The 18,099-nt window shown below is 31.8% G+C and overlaps 1 protein-coding gene across 1 annotated transcript in view; it reads right to left on the bottom strand.

Moving 5' to 3' along the window:
• The window catches only part of LOC120161937 (ABC transporter A family member 1-like), a 36,636-nt gene extending 33,341 nt beyond the window's left edge, over positions 1–3,295 (bottom strand). The window contains 6 exon segments of the mRNA XM_039172132.1: positions 8–237; positions 444–660; positions 2,267–2,346; positions 2,604–2,772; positions 2,871–2,950; positions 3,054–3,295. Of these exon segments, the coding sequence (XP_039028063.1) occupies positions 8–237; positions 444–660; positions 2,267–2,346; positions 2,604–2,772; positions 2,871–2,950; positions 3,054–3,140 (863 nt within the window). The 5' untranslated portion in view covers positions 3,141–3,295.
• Between the last annotated feature and the right edge of the window lie 14,804 nt (positions 3,296–18,099).

Genomic DNA, 18,099 nt, shown 5'->3' with positions numbered 1-18,099 from the left:
GACATACAACAGGCCCAGGACGCTCTTAATGATGGATTGGAACTCGTCATCTATGTATTCTCGAGTTGGGAAGGGAGCTATTCTTATATTTGAAGGGCTAAACTGTGTCCATGGTAACCTGAGGGCTGATGTTACACTGGTTGAGTGAGGTGGTGTTAATTCTATATTTTGACTAGCAATGCCAGTTTCTGTTTGCTGAGCAGCAAATATGATGAATGAATCTAACACCTGCTGAAGCTGTAGAAAATACAAAAGTATCAACAACCATAGCAAGGCATACGTCACCAAATTTAAGATGATAACTGAAGTCCATGACCATCCTTTAACATTGAGGAGAATATTTGGGGGGAAATGACAATGAATAGATGAGACAAAAAGCCGTGAACAAAAAGAAACAAATGTGAAATTAGAAACATCATCTGGAAGGAACTATTGGTTCATACAGTCAAAAATCCGCTGAAGCTGTACTGCATTGTTGATATGATATTAACACCCAATTCCAAGTCATTGAGGTAAGGACCATTAGTGTCCATGATACTTGTAACATCAGGAAATCCAGAAAAAGCCCATGTGTGATTTAGGCGAATACTATAATCAAACAACTGAGGACCTTGATGATGAAATACCACTGCTCCATTAATTTTTGGATTTGAGCAATTCCTAGACCAAGATAAACTCAAATCAAGTCAAATAGTGCAATTACCTACCATTCTAAGAAATCCCATAAAATGAAGCAATTTTTCTCGCATGATAAAAAGATATTTTAGATTATCAGTAACCAATGAAAGCAAAATGAAGAACAACAGAACAATTAAACATGAAGAAGAAGGAATTACAAGAAAAATATCATCAACAACAGAACACTAAAAACACCTCATTCTCGTACACCATAGAATTTTTTATTTTTTATTTATTTTTTTATAAGAATTGGAGGTCATGAATAACCGTAAAGGTTTCTCAACATTATCTCTTTTTTTTCTTTTTTTGACAAGGTAATTAAAAATAATGTTTAACCCCAAGAATTTAGAATAATATATTAAAAAATAAATGGCCAACACTTATGTAAGGATTTCTTTAATGCTCAGTATATGAATGGAAAAATCTGTGCTAAGTCAGGAATTGGTTAGTGAGTGAGGAGGTTGTTGTTATGAGTAGTGGTTATGGTGTATTATTTTGGTTATGGTTCTATGTTAGGTAATTTTATGTATTGTTTGGAATCTTATGTAATTATGGGTTTTTAATAAATTTAGGCACTCTTTTCCTCCTTCCGCTAGTTGTCTCTTTACAAGAGGCAACTATGAGGGAGGTTTTTAATGAGGCCTTCTATTCCAATCAAAAAAAAGATCTAATTTTTACCTAAATTCAAGTTAATGTCGACTACAATTATAGAATTGTCAATTATTAATTTGAAAGTCCTTCAAATTTGGAGGGTTAGAATTGTTTTTTGATTCAGTTTGGAGGGATAAGGGGATTCTGATTTTGGAAAGTGATTCATCTCTGGCTCTGAAATGGATCAACAACCCGGATCAATGCCCGGTTCTCTATGTTGATTTGATCAGAGAAATCCAGAAAACAGTTATGCAGTTAAGTGTTCTGACTAGGCATATTAGCAGATGTTCTAATGGGGAAGCTGACTGTTTAGCTAAATCTTTTTTTTTGATAGGAATGTAGGCCTCGTTAAAAACCCCCTTCATGATTAATGGAACACTAAGTGTTTCTCAATCAGCGGAAGGAGGAAAAGAGTGCCTTAGGATTCATTAAAAACCACAATATACATAATGTTTAACAACAACACATAAACACTCCCTTTACATAATCCAACCCAAAGACTACAAAAGCAAATCACAAATGTAAAACTAGCCAATACCAGCTTTGGCTAAATCTGGAATAGGTTAATGAGTGTTGAGGTTGTGGTTTTGTGGGTTTGGGTTACTGGGTTGTTGTAATGAAGGTCTTTGTATTGTGTGTTTCGTTTCGGTTGTAATTCTTATGTTTGGTAATAAATTATGGGCACCCTTTTCCCCCTTCCAATGATTATTGTGTTTCTAAACACAATAACTAAGAAGGAGGTTTTTAATGGGGCCTAATTCCTATCAAAAAAAGAAAGTCCTTCAAACTTCTTAGAGAAGTGATCCCACACAGTAGAAGTAACCAAATAGCATATTCTCCATTAATTCTCTTAAACTGTTCACATTAACAGTGAAGCACATAAGAACTATCAGCAAATGCCACAATACCAAAACCACAGTAAAAGAGTGCTACTTACGAGAAATCACAAGTACCATACAGATCTGACTGTATATATGTATCCAGGTCGAGCTCGTCTTTGTATATTTTAGAAACTAGCTGCAGCCATCAAACCAAGTTACTGGAAAGTAAGTAATAAAAATAAATGCAAAGATACAGGAAAGTTGCTAATCACACTAATACAGATATCCAAAAATCAAGGATTGAGGCTCACATACAACAGTTAAATTATAGCTTGGCAACAAGGAAGAATAAATAATGATTATTAAATTTATTTCCCACGTTCACAACAGTTTGACGAATGAAAACAAATTACAAAGAATAATAAGAATGAAAAATAGATAATTAATGGATACCTGCAGTAAGGGAAATTTGATGGAAATTAAGTTAATCATCTGTCTTGTTTGTTCAGTATCAGGTGCAAAGGCTAAATACTCTCTTTTGGCCAACAACAATTCCAATACTTGTTGGAAATTAGGGGATGTACCTTCGCCTACCTCCACAAATATATCTTTCCTTATGTATCTAAACCAATTTAATAGCAATTAATTCATCATCCATTCGAGAGAGAGAAATCATAAATGGGAAAACAATAACAATTAAGAACATAAAACTCGACTTACGGTTGAGCCGGGTGAATTTGAGTGTCAACGCGAGTCCTTACACCAATTAACAATAAAATTACGATCGTGGGAAGTAAAATCTGCAACAAACCACAAAAAACGAAACAAAATCAATAAAAGAATAGAAAAGTAAAGAATTTGAATAAGAAACCAGAAAATGAAAAACGAAAAACGAAGTGAAACCTCAGAAGCAGTGATAAAAGGGTGACGAATCTTAAGAAGCCAGTTTTTCCGAAGCATAGCTTTCAGTTGTCTCTTAGAACTCCCCATTCTTTTAGCTTTTTTTAATTAAACTGAAAATCAAAACCCTCGAAACAGTCACGCTTATGGAAGATGTAAGTGAACAGATGAGAAGGAAGTAGTGGTGGTGGAAAGTGGCGGAGGTGGAGGTGTTCCCTTTTTGTTAAGTGGTGGCCACTGTCGACATTTTGGAAATTGAGAAGGAAGCAACGTAAGAATAAGGAGAAGAAAATGTTAAAGGGAAGTATGACTATTAATTAGTAAAAAAATTAAGGGTAAATTATACATTCAGTATTTAAATTATTATATTTTTCGTTTTGGTATAACCTTTATTTTTTTAAATATACCTAATGTTTAGTTTAGATTTCAATTTGGTACCCTTCATTAAAAAAATTAACAAAATTGATGACTTGATATTTTTTATTTTTTCAATAATGATTTGGTATTACCTTATAATAACACATCAACACCATCATTAAATTTTTAACGATGGAATACTAAAATGAAACCTAAACTAAACATTAAATATGATTTTGTGGAAAAAATAATAAAGTTTGGGTATTGGTACTGAAAGGGTAGTTTACCCTAAACAATAAATTAATTTAGGGTAATGTCATCATACATCCTCAAACTATAATTCTGATTTTAAATTAGTCCATAAATATCAAAACATGTTAATTAAATCCTTAGAGCATTAGTACATTATTAATCAAGTAATTCTCTCAGCCTAACTATTAACTTAAACTCTAATTATATGCTCAAACTATAACATACAAGTGCTCATTAGTTGAATAGACCAAGCTGTCAGATAAAAAGTAACCTTAACTTTTATGAATTTTTCAAAACATTTGATCGAAGTTGTATAAACTATAGACGCATATATATGTATTTATAATTAGATTCATATGTTTTAAAGATGTTTCACGTCATATCTAAACAAATTAATGTTTAATACTAGTATGATTGGTAGACCGACAAGCCAACTTAATTTCATATAATATTGGTATTATTTAAATACTAAATTAAATTATTTAAAATTTAAAAACTAAATAGAAAAATTTATGATTTTAGAGGGATCTGATGCAAACCCATGCGTAAAGGTAAAAGAGAGAAATTGATATTTTCTTAGTTTGAAAAATCTTAAGCATGGGGCTTGGGCCCAGGCCACGCCACTTTGGTGCCTTTGAAAGAGATTCCCGAGAAATTCGTTTCCAATGGATTTTTTCATCAGCGACGCGCGAGCGATAGATACTGAAACTCACTGGGTTGTTGGATGACGTACGATGTGAAAATAATTCAATTCTGTCTGTTTGGATTTGGAGTTGTTCTATTTGCTTCTATTAAAAAAAATTAAGGTAGGTTTGAGTTTGAGTAATTACATTTATATATATAATGATTTTAATATTAGAAAAATATTATTTTTTAGATAAATTGAATTTGAGTAACTACGTCGGTAAAATATATGTTCGTTGTCAACTAATTAAAATTATTTATGAACATTTATTACATTATAAATGCACTCTAATCGTGTGTTTGGTTCATGGAATGTAACATTACCTCCGGGAATAAGATTATCGAAATGTAACATTACCTAAAACTGTATTGTTGTGCTTGGTTACTTTAGCATAAATGTAAGATTACATAGGTTGGTTAAAGGAATAAAAGATTATTTTACCAAATTGTTCTTATTATATATATATATTAACAAGTTTAATTCTAAATATTCAAATGAAAATATTTGTATAAAAGATCATAGAAAATATATCTTACTATTTTTAATTTATATATTCTTTAAAAAAATTTAAATTCATAAAATTTATATATTTTTTTACAAAATTTAAAAGATAAATAGGTTTAATGAAAGGGTTTAATTTTATTTTAACCCCTGAACTTCATATAAAATTCTAATTATGGACTTTTTTTTGTAAATCTAAAATAGTTTAAGGATAAATTTTCAATTTAACCATAGTATAATTTTTTTTATTCAACGACAGAAGAATGATATTATTGGAAAAATTATTTTAAGGGCATTTTAGTCCAAAACATCGGGAAATGACAAATACTTAAGGGATTCGGGGGAATCACATTCTCGATAATAAACCCCCAAAATGCTACTATTGAGAATAACTTATTATCGGGGTTGTGAATCTTTACAATCCAAACGGGAGAATCACATTCCGGAATAAAACAAATTCCCCCTGGTAATCTCACATTCCCCCATCCAAAAGCACCCTAATCACTTAGGTAGTTGGTTATCATAAATAAATTATTAAATCTTTAAATATTTAATGAATTGTAATCAATAATTTGCTCGAATAGAGTCTTCAATTTTTTAGAAATCCAAAATCTATATGAATTTTTTTCTTGATTAATTGAGTTATTTAATAATAAATTTATTAAAAATTATTTCCTAAAGAGATCTTCTATAATTTATTTAATAATAATTTTATTAAAATTTGTTTCTTAAAGAGACCTACTTATGTTTATCTAATTTTAGCCAGTACCATAATTTATTTCTGATAATTAATTGAATGATTTGTTTATAATTTCAAAAATTAAATGATTTATTTACAATTTTCTAATAATTAAATGATATGGAAAAAGTAACAAATCCATAAATATTTTATAATTAAAAGAATATTCAAATTTTAATACAAGCACTTGTCTTTTTTTTTTTGCCCTTCTGATTTTCAAGACTTCGTCTTTACTAATTTGGATCGACCCGGATCGCACACCTGGTTGTGGTGAGTGAGTCTCCCAGCAGAGATTTTCTACATACACAATGACTCAAACTCGAAACCTACTTAAGCGATATTAAGTTACTTATCACTTGAATTCTTGAATTAACCCCGCGATTAAATATATTATTATATTTTACCAAAAAATTTAAATATATTATTATATTAATTTTATTAATTATCATGTTGTTTATTATTAAAAAAATAAAATATAATTTATTTATTGTTTCTAAATTAATTTATTATTTTATAACTTCTCATTATCCAATCATGAATAAAAAAAACCCTGACTTATATCCCAACAAATATGCAGCCAAACTCTCTTCGTACTTTTCTGTTGATAAACGAATTTTTAGAAATGATTAACACATGTCATGTTTATTTGATAGGAAATTCTGATAGTGACGATTCAAAATTTTAATATATATTTTTAAAATTTTAAATATATAGATTTTTTCTCATGTCTCTAATATACTAAATTTATTTTTCAATTTTCTAAAATAATAGGATGCATTTATTACTATAAGGTATTAGTGCATCCGTCTCTAGATATAATAAGCTCGAGTGATAATCAAATTATTTTTCAATTTCAATCATAGGTATAATATGCTCGAATGATAATCAAATTAGAGAATAATAACTAATTCTATATTTTACAAATAATATAATAGCCAACTGTAGAATATAACTTATAAAATTTAATTATCATCGTTCGAATGAAGATCAAAATTTAAAAAATTTAAAAATAAAATCTAAAAATGATCAAATTAGAAAATAAACATTGTATATATAACTTAATCATAATTAATAATTGATAGAAAAAATTGACCTTTTATTATAATTTTACTTTTAAATAATATTAAAAATTATTATCAGCGATGAAAAATAAACATCATTACCTAACTTCAAAAATATTATTTCCGACATAAGTAACATCAACCGGCCCATTACTTAATAATCTTAATTCCTCGCCATAAAAAATTGGGAAGCCTTAGTCGATGTCATCGCAACTTAAAAGGCAATGAATTGCAAATGGAATAAGTTAAGCAATTCATGCTTTGAAGCTAAAGCCAAAGGCAATTGGATAACTTATTATTATTCTGAATAACAATGATTGGCTATGAGGTTCCTTTGCATCTCATCAACTCTTTCATTTATTTACATAATAACATATGCTATCTTATATTTTCAAAACCGTCTTATATGAATAAAATTCTTACCTGGAAGGTAATAAAAACAAAGTGTTGATGAATTAATCATATATTTTAAATGAAAAAAAAAATACAAAGAGAGACTAAGAGGCAGCCAACCCAAGTTGGTGGCGGCGAATACATCCACAAGAGGTGGTTAGCCACCCCATCCTAGTCATTCCACCAACCCAATCAACATCTCATTTCGCCTCTTTCTACATTATTAAAAGAATTTTAATATCTTTTAGATTAATTTTTAATTTACCTTTAAAATTTTATAATCTAATTTTAATTACAACATTACTGTCCGATTGAAGGATTAAGATTATTAAATTTAAATAAAATTAGGATCGAATTGATAAAATGAGTAACTAATGAAGAATAAATGTATAATTATATCAATTTTATCAAATATCACGTCAGTTCGTCCGTCAAATATTAATGATAGTTGAATAGATTTGCATCGTTTAAATAATTAAGTGGTCTGATTAAAAAAAATCAATCATCAAATTAGAATTTCTTTATAATTAAGTGACCATGGTTAGTAACATGAGTATCTTGTTCTTCTAACTAAAATTCAGGCTTCAAATTCAATTATTAAGCATTAGAGGAATTTTAGTAATTTTATAAGGAGTATTTCAGCCATTCTTACAAAAAATTTAGGCCTCCAAGCCCATTTATTATTCCTTAGGTGTATTATGATCCTTTTATAAACTTTAGAGTTTTAAATCTATCTAATTAAACATACGGATGCTTTAGTCCTTTTAGCACTCAAGACTTTAAATTAGGCTTAAAAGATCATTTTAGAAGAGTTTAGCAACTCAATTAGGTTTAAAAAGGTATTTTTAATCGTATGGACCAAAATGATTAAAAACCCCAATCAAAACTTTTGTTATGAAACTAGATGGATGATTTTGAAACTAATAAGGTAGATTTAGAAATCTAAGTCCTGATTTTAAAATTGTGACTAAATTATGGACCACTAAAATCTCAATTTTAAGACTAGAAGATCCAACCTTGGAATGGAGGTTCAAAAACTCGAAAGTTAAGACTGAAAATGCCTTTAAAGCACCTTTAATCTCAACTCTAAGCCTCCAAATACTCCTTGCACATTAAAAACACATTGTAGCGACTTCAAAAGAGTTTTAGACACACGCTCATTCTCTAGCGATTAACAAGCATCATCAAGAATGTTAAGTCACCATAAACAAACAAATCACTCATTGCACGCATTCATGTAGTAAAATCAAGCTAGATGTGTATCACCTTTGTTTCCTTCAACAAGATGAGCATTTTCTACACCTATAACATGCTCTGTCCCTCAGTTGTAACACCATATTTTCAAGGATTCAAGTGTCATATGAAATCATTTACTCAACATTTAAAAACAATTAATCAAATATTAATAATAATAAACTATTTGATGTCACATAACATCAAATAATAGTCATCTATATACATGATCTCGTCTAACCTCAAATACTAAAACCAAACAACGATGCATGAAATCACAAATCATAAAACAAAAGTGGACATTATGATCATCACCACAGTTGTTCACCCAACTTATCATATTCGTCCGGATGTTAGCTGTGAAATCACACAATTAAAAAATCGTTTTCATACTACTTACAACACTCTTTCAAAGAAGACATATCTTATAAGATGTACACTCCCATCGTTTTTTAAATTTCAATACCTTTATTTTCCTTTTTAATGTGAAGTTAATATACTCAAAACTTTCAAGCGTGACAATTTACATAATTATATTTTTAATATAAGTTTAATATGGAACAATCAAATTAACTCATATTTTTAGTTAAGCTATTGTTTATTATAAAGTTCAAAAAAACAATTACTAAATTCAGAGATAAGCTTACTCCTGAGGAGTAAGCACTAAATTTGTATTATATGATATTGAAATTTAGAGATAATTTAAATACTATATAACTAAAATATTTTAAAATAAAATTAATCGATTAAGTTTTTATTTTGTTAACACTATCTTTGTTGCAATATTTTTGAAAATCTTGAGTTTAAACACGTCATTTTATTTAAGTATATAAAATTATAAGTAATTAAGATATTATATAAAATTAATTTAATATTTATTATATTTTAAGTGATAATTAATTAATTATTTTTTTCTTAACATCACATTAAATAACGCTTAACGTTAGTGATATTTTCAATATGGGTTGTTGCTTTTCTTCAAACATGTATTTATTTATAGAAAAAAAACATAGATACCCCTGATTTATAATTAATACTTACTTTTTATTTAATTGACTTAAATAATAAACTATAAAAAATTAATTGTGGATTGGCTTTTCGTAATGGATTAAATTAATTTTGGGTTAGTTTGGATATTGCTATTGGGTTTAGGTATAGTTTAAGTATCAAATGATTTGGGTTCTCGTATGGGTACTGGGTTTAGGTGTTAAATGATTTGGGCACGGCTGTGGTTATTGGGTTAGGTAATTGTTAATAAAAATATTTCGTTTATTTGGTTTGAAAATAAAAACCGATAATGGACTGATTAAGTTAGTGACGATCATAGTTCGGGTGATTTAAATTTGATTTTAGTATTTTATTTTTTAATTTATCATTTAATTAATTTAGATTTAAAGAGGTTTCATTCAATTCAAAAATCGATTTTATTTTCAAGGTAGAGCTCGCATTCAACCCAATATATATATATATATAATATAAGATTCTCATTCTATTAGATATAATAGGGACTTAACTACAAAATATAGATATAAGAGTATTATTGTAATTATTTTTAAATATAAAAGATATTTACATTAGTATCTCGGATCGAATCAATAATATTTTACTTTAAATTAAAATTGATCCGACATAATCTTATCCTAAAGAAAATGACAACCCAACGAAAATATGATGTAAAAAAATTCAACCATATAAATATGATAAAGTCGAGACTCACCGAAATTAGATCTTATGCATATCCGTAGACTAATCATTGGATTTATAACATTCACATTCAGAATACAACTTTTTACATTCACTGCATAATGGGTATGATATAATTATGAACAAAGTACATTAAAAGTTTTCAAATCAGGTTTAAATAATTATTACTTTTTCAATAATTATTACATTTATCAATATTTTATAAAATGATAACCGCAACACTTATATATAACATAAAAATGGTTTTTTAATGGGAAAAACAAGTAATGGAGTTACCAGTGATCCAAGTGAGACTGACAGCAGCGATGGTGGTTCAAGTCCTGACACTACTTAATTATCTTTACCAAGAAATCAAGGCTTTCGTGACCCTAACTTTTGCTCCATTTATTTATTTAACTTTACTCCCCACATAATTAAATCATAAGAAACATGAGTATTGTCGGATCCATCTTTCGGTTGGGCCCGGAATTGGATTTCGACTTGAATGAATGAGTTTGGAGTCGTCACCGACCATTTTAAAACGAATTTAGGTGGGTCGAACACCATCTTACCTGATCTACGTTGTACCAGAAACGTGTCGGGTTCGGGAGTCGATTACGGTCAAAGAAGGATTAGCACCCTTGAATCGCCCTTTCGGTACCAATTAATTTATCGGTTGTCTTTAATTGCGAAAATTGAAAAATTAAATTGAAATTTAGAAATCCGACTTGAATTGCTTATCTCTGATTACTTGAGATTATTAATGAAAAAGGCAAAAAAAAATGTTAGATATAAAAATAAATAAATAAAAATGAAAAGATAAAAAAAATATAAAATAATGGTACTAAAAATAAACCAAAGGAAAATAAAATAATAAAAAAAATTATATATACCAAAGAAATAAAATAAAATTAAAATTAAATAAATAAATAAATAATAAAGAAGTATTAAATAGATAAAAAAATATTTTAAAAGTATGAATGAAAACAATATGAGGTAAAAAATAATACTAATAATAATTAAAAAGCATGATAATAATAAAAATAAATAAAATAAAATAATAATTTAGGGATCAAATTGCAAAAATGTAAAATATAAATGAGGACCAAATTGAAACAATTGAAAATCTAGCAGCCAAACTGAATGTGGTGATTGAAATGAATTGTGACTCAAACTTACAGGGACCACAGAAACGATTTAACTATCCTGTAATTACATGGTAGTCCCTAGTATGTAAATACAAAAAAAACACATATTTCTCATTCATTCTCACCATTTCTCAAAAAGCTCCCCCTTTTAAACGAGAGAAAACTCTCTCAATGCCCTCTCCCCGACCGAACGTTGGCCCCCAATGGCCACTCCTCAGTGCCGTCCGGAAAGAATGAGCAAAAACTCCTAAAAAAGTTCAGGACGGCGTAGATCTACACCTCAACCTTCAGGTTTTATCTCTTTTCGTTCGTGACTCTTGGCTTCCGGTGTGCTTGCCTTCGGTTATTTTTGTTTACTGTTTTTGGTATTTTTATGGTTGTTTCGAAGCGTTTTGGTGATTTTAATTTTGTTGGGTGTTTGGTTCTTTGGTTGTGATTATGTTCTGATGGTTCTCGGTTGTTTTGGTACCGTGTTTGTGGGTTCTATCGTTGATACCCTTTGGTTTTTGTGGCTCGTTGGATCCCGATCGATCTGTTCGTCCTTTCTCCGTTCGATGTTGGACGTGTATTTATATAGCCCCGATTAGGGCTATTTTCGGTCATTTTGGGGGTTGATCCCGAATATCATGGGGTCGTTCTTGTTCGTGGTTGACTGACTATCCCAGGATAGGTCAGTCCCGGGAATTTCGGCCGAAAAATCTGACCGTTTGGGTGTTTCGTGCTTGACCCCTTAACTGTCCCCTTGTGCGGCGCCTGTGCTGATGCGGTAAACCCTAGCTTCTTTGGATATTGACTATGGGCTGGGTCAGGCCCAACTATCTCCAAACCAGGACTTAATAGACTCAAAAATGGACCTGGACAATAAAATAATAGAAGAAAAATAAAAGAAGAAAAATAAATAACAATGATAATAATAATATTATTATTATATACAAAATATTTTTCAAAAACTATATAATATATATTTTCAAAAGTATTTTAAAATTATATATAATAGTTTTAAAATGTTTTTCAAAATTATATAGTTTTCAAAATGTTTTAAAATATATTATAAGTTTTAAAATGATTTCAAAATATATATATGTTTTAAAAATGTTTTAAAAACTATATTATATTTATTTTCAAAATGTTTTAAAAACTATATAATATATATATTTTCAAAAATGTTTTAAAAACTATATATTATATTTATTTTTAAAATGTTTTAAAAACTAGATAATATATATTTTTTCAAAAATGTTTTAAAAACTATATAATATATAAATGTTTTCAAACATGTTTTCAAAACTATATATTATATAATTTTCTAAAACCATTTGCAAACTATATAATATACATATATAGATATATATGTATATATAAAAAATGTGGACGAAAATTAGTGTTTACAGCTACCCTTCTTAGTCTTTTTCGTGAAACAAAAAATAGGACAGGACAAAGATAAAAAGAAACAAATTTTCACTCAGTGGAGTTGAAAATTGATTTGAATTAGGAATAAATCCTTATCGAACTTGAGTTGCGGATGGCCCCTCTGTCTCGAAGTCGAGTCCACCTTGAAATGATATGGAATTGAAGCCGTCATTCGGAATTTGAATCGGAACATGACTTCTCGCTGCCAAATTGTAGTCAAATTCGGTATTCTTCTCGGTTTAAAGACCTTGGTTAAAATTCGACTGGAGAGTAGTTCTTTGACTCCATTATGTGGTTGATAGGTCTTCGAGCTGAATGAAATCGAACTTGAAAGGTCTTCATTGACATATAGCTTTTCTCGACTTAAGCTATGCTGCCGGGAAACGGTTTTTTTGTTACTGAGGTTCGGTTAACCTGAGTCTTCTTCTCGACTTGAAAACCTCGATTACAACCGGACAGTAGTGTGATTGAGGTATCATCGAGCTGAATGGAATCGAACTCGACCAATTTATTGACAGATAGCCCTTCCTGCCTTGAGCTATTCTGTAAATTTAGTTTGCCTCTGAGCTGAGTGTAATCAAACTCGAAGGTCTTCGGTTGGCAGATAGCCCTTCTCGACTTAGCTATGCTGCAAATGATGTGCCTTGGAGCTAAGCGTAGCCGAACTCGAAGGTATTTGGTGACAGATAACCCTTCTAGCCTTGAGTTATACTGTAAGTGATGTGTCTTGGAGCTGAGCGTAGTCGAACTCGAAGGTTTTTTGTGACAGATAACCCTTCTAGCCTTGAGTTATGTTGTAAATGATATGCATTGGAGTTGAGCGTAGTCAAATTCGAAGGTCTTTGGTTGGCAGATAACCCTTCTCGACTTAAGTTATGATGCAAATGATGTACCCTCGAAGCTGAGTGTAATCGAACTTGAGGGTATTTGGCAGATAGCTTTTCTTGACTTAAGTTATGCTGTAAATTATGTGTCTTGGAGCTGAGCGTAGTCGAACTCGAAGGAATTTGGTTGGCATATAATCCTTATCGACTTAAGCTATGCTGCAAATGATGTGCCTTGAAGCTGAGCATAGTCGAACTCGAAGGTATTTTGGTCACAGATAACCCTTCTAGCCTTGAGTTATGCTGTAAATGATGTGCCCTCGAAGCTGAGTGTAATCGAACTCGAGGGTCTTTGGCAATAGCTTTTCTTGACTTAAGCTATGCTGTAAATTTGGCCTTGGAGTTGAGCGTAGTAGAACTCGAAGGACTTTGGTTGGCAGATAACCCTTCTCGACTTAAGCTATGCTGCAAATGATGTGCCTTGGAGCTGAGCGTAGTCGAACTCGAAGGTCTTTTGGTCACAGATAACCCTTCTAGCCTTGAGTTATGCCGTAAATGATGGGCCCTCGAAGTTGAGTGTAATCGAACTCGAGGGTCTTTGGCAGATAGCCCTTCTCGACTTAAGCTATACTGCAAATGATGTGCCTTGGAGCTGAGTGTAGTCAAACTCGAAGGTCTTTGTTGTAATTGAATTTATTCAAAGTTTTAAAAAGGTTTAAAAATAATTCAAAGTCTATTAAATTCGGATTTGAGCCAAAATGCTAAAGGGTGTCAAAGTGCATCCATGCACCACTGTAGTGCATCCATACATCCCTGCAGTGCATCCATGCACCTGCACTAGTGCATCGATGCACCATGTAGTGCATCCATGCACTCAAACACCAAATGCAATTAGTGCATCGATGCATCCTTCTGTGCATCGATGTATCAAGGCTGTGCATCGATGCATCCTGCTATGCATCCATGCACGAAGGCTGCAATGACTAGTAACGACTAGTTTATTTGAATTTAATGAAGGGTATCGATGCACCATGATAGTGTACCGATACACCATGTTATGGGAAGCCTTTTTTAGTAGAAAAAGCATCCCTCAACGGTTATATACGACATCAAACACATTCTAAGCTATTAATACAAGCTAAGGACACTTGAAGAAGTAAGAGAAAGCAATCAAACACAAGAGAAGAGTTTTTCATTCTTATTTCAACTTTCTATTGTAAATATTTTGTTCTTGTGAGCTCAATCTTGTAAACACCTACCTTTGAGAGGTTTTCTTGTTTACTTATTTTATCCTTTTGTAAAGGGGAAATGTTCTAGCTTATCCCGTGTAAAAGCTAGGGAAAGGTTCTAGTTTAGCCCGGAAAAACTAGGGAGTTGTAAGGTTACTCTTCGTCCTTAAAAGAAAGAACAAATTAGTGAATTTGTTGGAAAATCCTTGGTGATGAGCTAAGGTAGTGGACGTAGACTTTGGTTTAGAAAGTCGAACCACTCTAAATCGCTGTGCAATTTTCTATCTTTCAATCTCCTTACTCCCTAAATTCAAAACCCGTTTCGATTATCGAATCGAGCTTCTGAAAATCCCAACAAGCCCTTTTGTTGTAAAGTTGAGCCTCGAATTGGATATCCTTCGCCGTGAAGTTGAAATTGACTGTGAAACTGGAAAGTTGTTTGTTGACAACCAGCTGCCCTTTCACTGTGACGTTGAGCTTGTGTTGTCTCGAGTCCAATATCCTTCGTTGTGAAGTTGAAATTGACTTTGAATGAAACTGAAAAGTTGTTTATTGATAGTCAGTCGCCCCTTCGCTGTGAAGTTGAGCTTGTGTTGTCTCGAGTTTAATATCATTCGCTGTGAAGTTAAAATTGACTCTGAATGAAACTGAAAAGTTGTTTGTTGACAGTCAGTCGCCCCTCCGCTGTGAAGTTGAGCTTGTGTTGTCTCGAGTCCAATATCATTCTCTGTGAAGTTGAAATCGACTTTGAATGAAACTTAAAAGTTGTTTGTTGACAGTCAGTCGCCCATTCGATGTGAAGTTGAGCTTGTGTTGTCTCGAGTCCAATATCCTTGGTTGTGAAGTTTAAATTGACTCTGAATGAAACTGAAAAGTTGTTAGTTGACAGTCAGTCGCCCCTTCGCTGTGAAGTTGAGCTTGTGTTGTCTCGAGTCCAATATCCTTCGCTGTGAAGTTGAAATTGACTCTGAATGAAACTGAAAAGTTGTTTGTTGACAGTGAGTCGCCCTTTCGCTGTGAAGTTGAGCTTGTATTGTCTCGAGACCAATATTCTTCACTGTGAAGTTGAAATTGACTCTAAATGAAACTGAAAAGTTACTTGTTGACAGTCAGTCGCCCCTTCACTCTGAAGTTGAGCTTGTGTTGTCTCGAGTCCAATGTATTTCGCATTGAAGTTGAAATTGACTCTGAATGAAACTGAAAAGTTATTTGTTGACAGTCAGTCGTCTCTTCACTATGAAGTTGAGCTTGTATTGTCTCGAGTCCAATATCCTTCGCTGTGAAGTTGAAATTGACTTTGACTGAAACTGAAAAGTTGTTTGTTGACAGTTGCCCCTTCGCTGTGAAGTTGAGTAACCACCATAAATTTCCGAATGCGCTTTTAAATCAAGTATCTTTCATTTTGAAGTTGAAATTTGACTCTAAAAGCTGTAAAAAATTATGTGTGCTAAAAATGATAAATGTGATGCTCTTAAGTTTGTCTAAGGTGCATGCAACATGAATGTGTTATGTTTTATCTCTTGGATTGGAATCTCATGTTTTGTCTGCCAATCTGGTTATTGGAATCGATCGTGCCCCATTTGCTTCTCGAGCTTTGGCTTTACAGACCTTTCATATTTGAGTCTGTCCTGTTTGAAAATGTTTTTCTACTTTTTCTTGTTTTAGGATGGAAAAGGGATAAAAGTTCTGTAAAATATTGTTCGCAATTGAATCAAATTGTAAATATGAGTTTAAATTATATCAAAGGAATCAATAGCTCTTTTTAATACTTTCAGAGTTATAGCTCTTACACAAATGTTCAAATGGATGAGTTGACTTCATGTTGACCTAAGGTTTCAGCCATAAAAAGGTCACTTTTTGGGTTATTGCAACGTGCTTTTTTTGGTTTGGCATTTTAATTGGGTGCGGACAAAACAAAGCAACTAGCATGATCAATTACTAGACCTTTTATTTTGGTCCTCTGAAATCTTCTATTTGTGCAAGCCTCGTAAGCTCCTCTAACAAAGGTAGTGCAGAAATATCGGTCTAAAAATGAAATTCCTGAGTGCTCGTGTGAAGTTGACTATAACAGGTGTTCCTTAACTCCCTTAGTCCATCATTACCGAAAATTTCTTGCTTAGATAAATTTGATTTAATTTGTAGTTATCTGGCTAGCTGAATCCATAAAGTCGGGGCGTTTAACCAATTACTTTAGGGGGACAACTTAACATTATAATCAGTTTTTCATCTCATCACAAAGTCTTTGGCCGGACAATAACAGTGGAGCAAACACCAAATTGCCAAGTGTTCGAGCCATGTCATGGTTTGAACGTAATATACTCATAAGGCCAAGGCTTTCAAGTTTCCTCTATAACCAATTGCCTTAGTGGAATAGCTCAGCTTTACAGATTTAATTTCTTAAGTTTGTAAAGAAAAACTTGTTATAGTCTAGGTGTTGTTGAAAGTCAAGGAATCTCATTTTTAGAGTTCAATTTCCAAGCAACTGACCAAAACTAGATTTACCTACTCGACTATTCCATCTGTAAGATGATCATCATTGAACGTCTTAAACGAAAAGTATAATAATTGTCATATGTAAATATGCCCCATGTTGTCCACACCTTATGAAAAGAAAATGTTACATTGGTTAATTGCAAGAGCGTGGTACGGTGTTTGAGTGTATATTTTGGGTAAGGTCAAAGTCCTTGTTTTAAATCATGTTACTTTGTCGAAGATCTGTAACTTTGAACCATTTACAGAGTTTCTTAATTCAAATGATATTCAAAGAATTGCAAGTTTGCAAATGTGATTCATTGCATAACATCTTTAAAGTAACATAAATTTCTTTAAAAGTCCTTACAAAAACTTGAGAAAAAATGAAAAAACAAATTCAAACAGAATGCCTCAAATAATGAAATGATCTCCCTCACTTGGATGCCCCCAAGTTGTTGAAGTCGATCCAGTTCTGGTTACGTATCTTCTGTACGACTCTCTTGAATGCGTAACAGTATGCCTTGGGACACCGCTGTGATATTCACAATGAGCATTCTCATCATACCACTTGGGGTATGGGGCTTCATGGGTTTCACCGGGTATGGTGACACTACATGGGTGTCAAGAAGTTGCTGGTAAAACTCTTTGTAGGTCCTGGAATAGAATCGAAATGTTCCCATTTTTTATGAGACATGTGAATATAAGAAAAATAATGCAAAATATGCAGGAATGCATGATGCATGCAATGTTCGAGGTATTGATCAAAAATGTGTCTATTATTAATAATCCTCATTGGGGACAAAAGTATTTTATCTTCTAAGAGACAGAAACATCCTAACAGCTCCTGACATGTTGACTAGTCTTCTGCCTTCATCTGTCACCAGTTGAATAACCTGTCGAACCTCTCTGCTTCTCTGGATGAACCATGCAAATGTTGAGTTGCTTTTTGTACTGACCCAAGAAGTCTCGTATGACTGCATCTCTGGTATTTATCTTTTGTTGAACCTGTTACCAACGAATATGTCATTGGAGCCCTCAATTGATAGGCACTATATGAAGTTC

Source organism: Hibiscus syriacus, unplaced genomic scaffold (assembly GCF_006381635.1).
Source record: "Hibiscus syriacus cultivar Baekdansim isolate YM2019G1 unplaced genomic scaffold, ASM638163v2 tig00111402_pilon, whole genome shotgun sequence".
NCBI classification, from domain to species: domain Eukaryota; kingdom Viridiplantae; phylum Streptophyta; class Magnoliopsida; order Malvales; family Malvaceae; genus Hibiscus; species Hibiscus syriacus.
The sequence above is the reverse complement of the archived record's forward strand: the minus strand, read 5'-3'. Positions and strand labels throughout refer to the sequence as shown.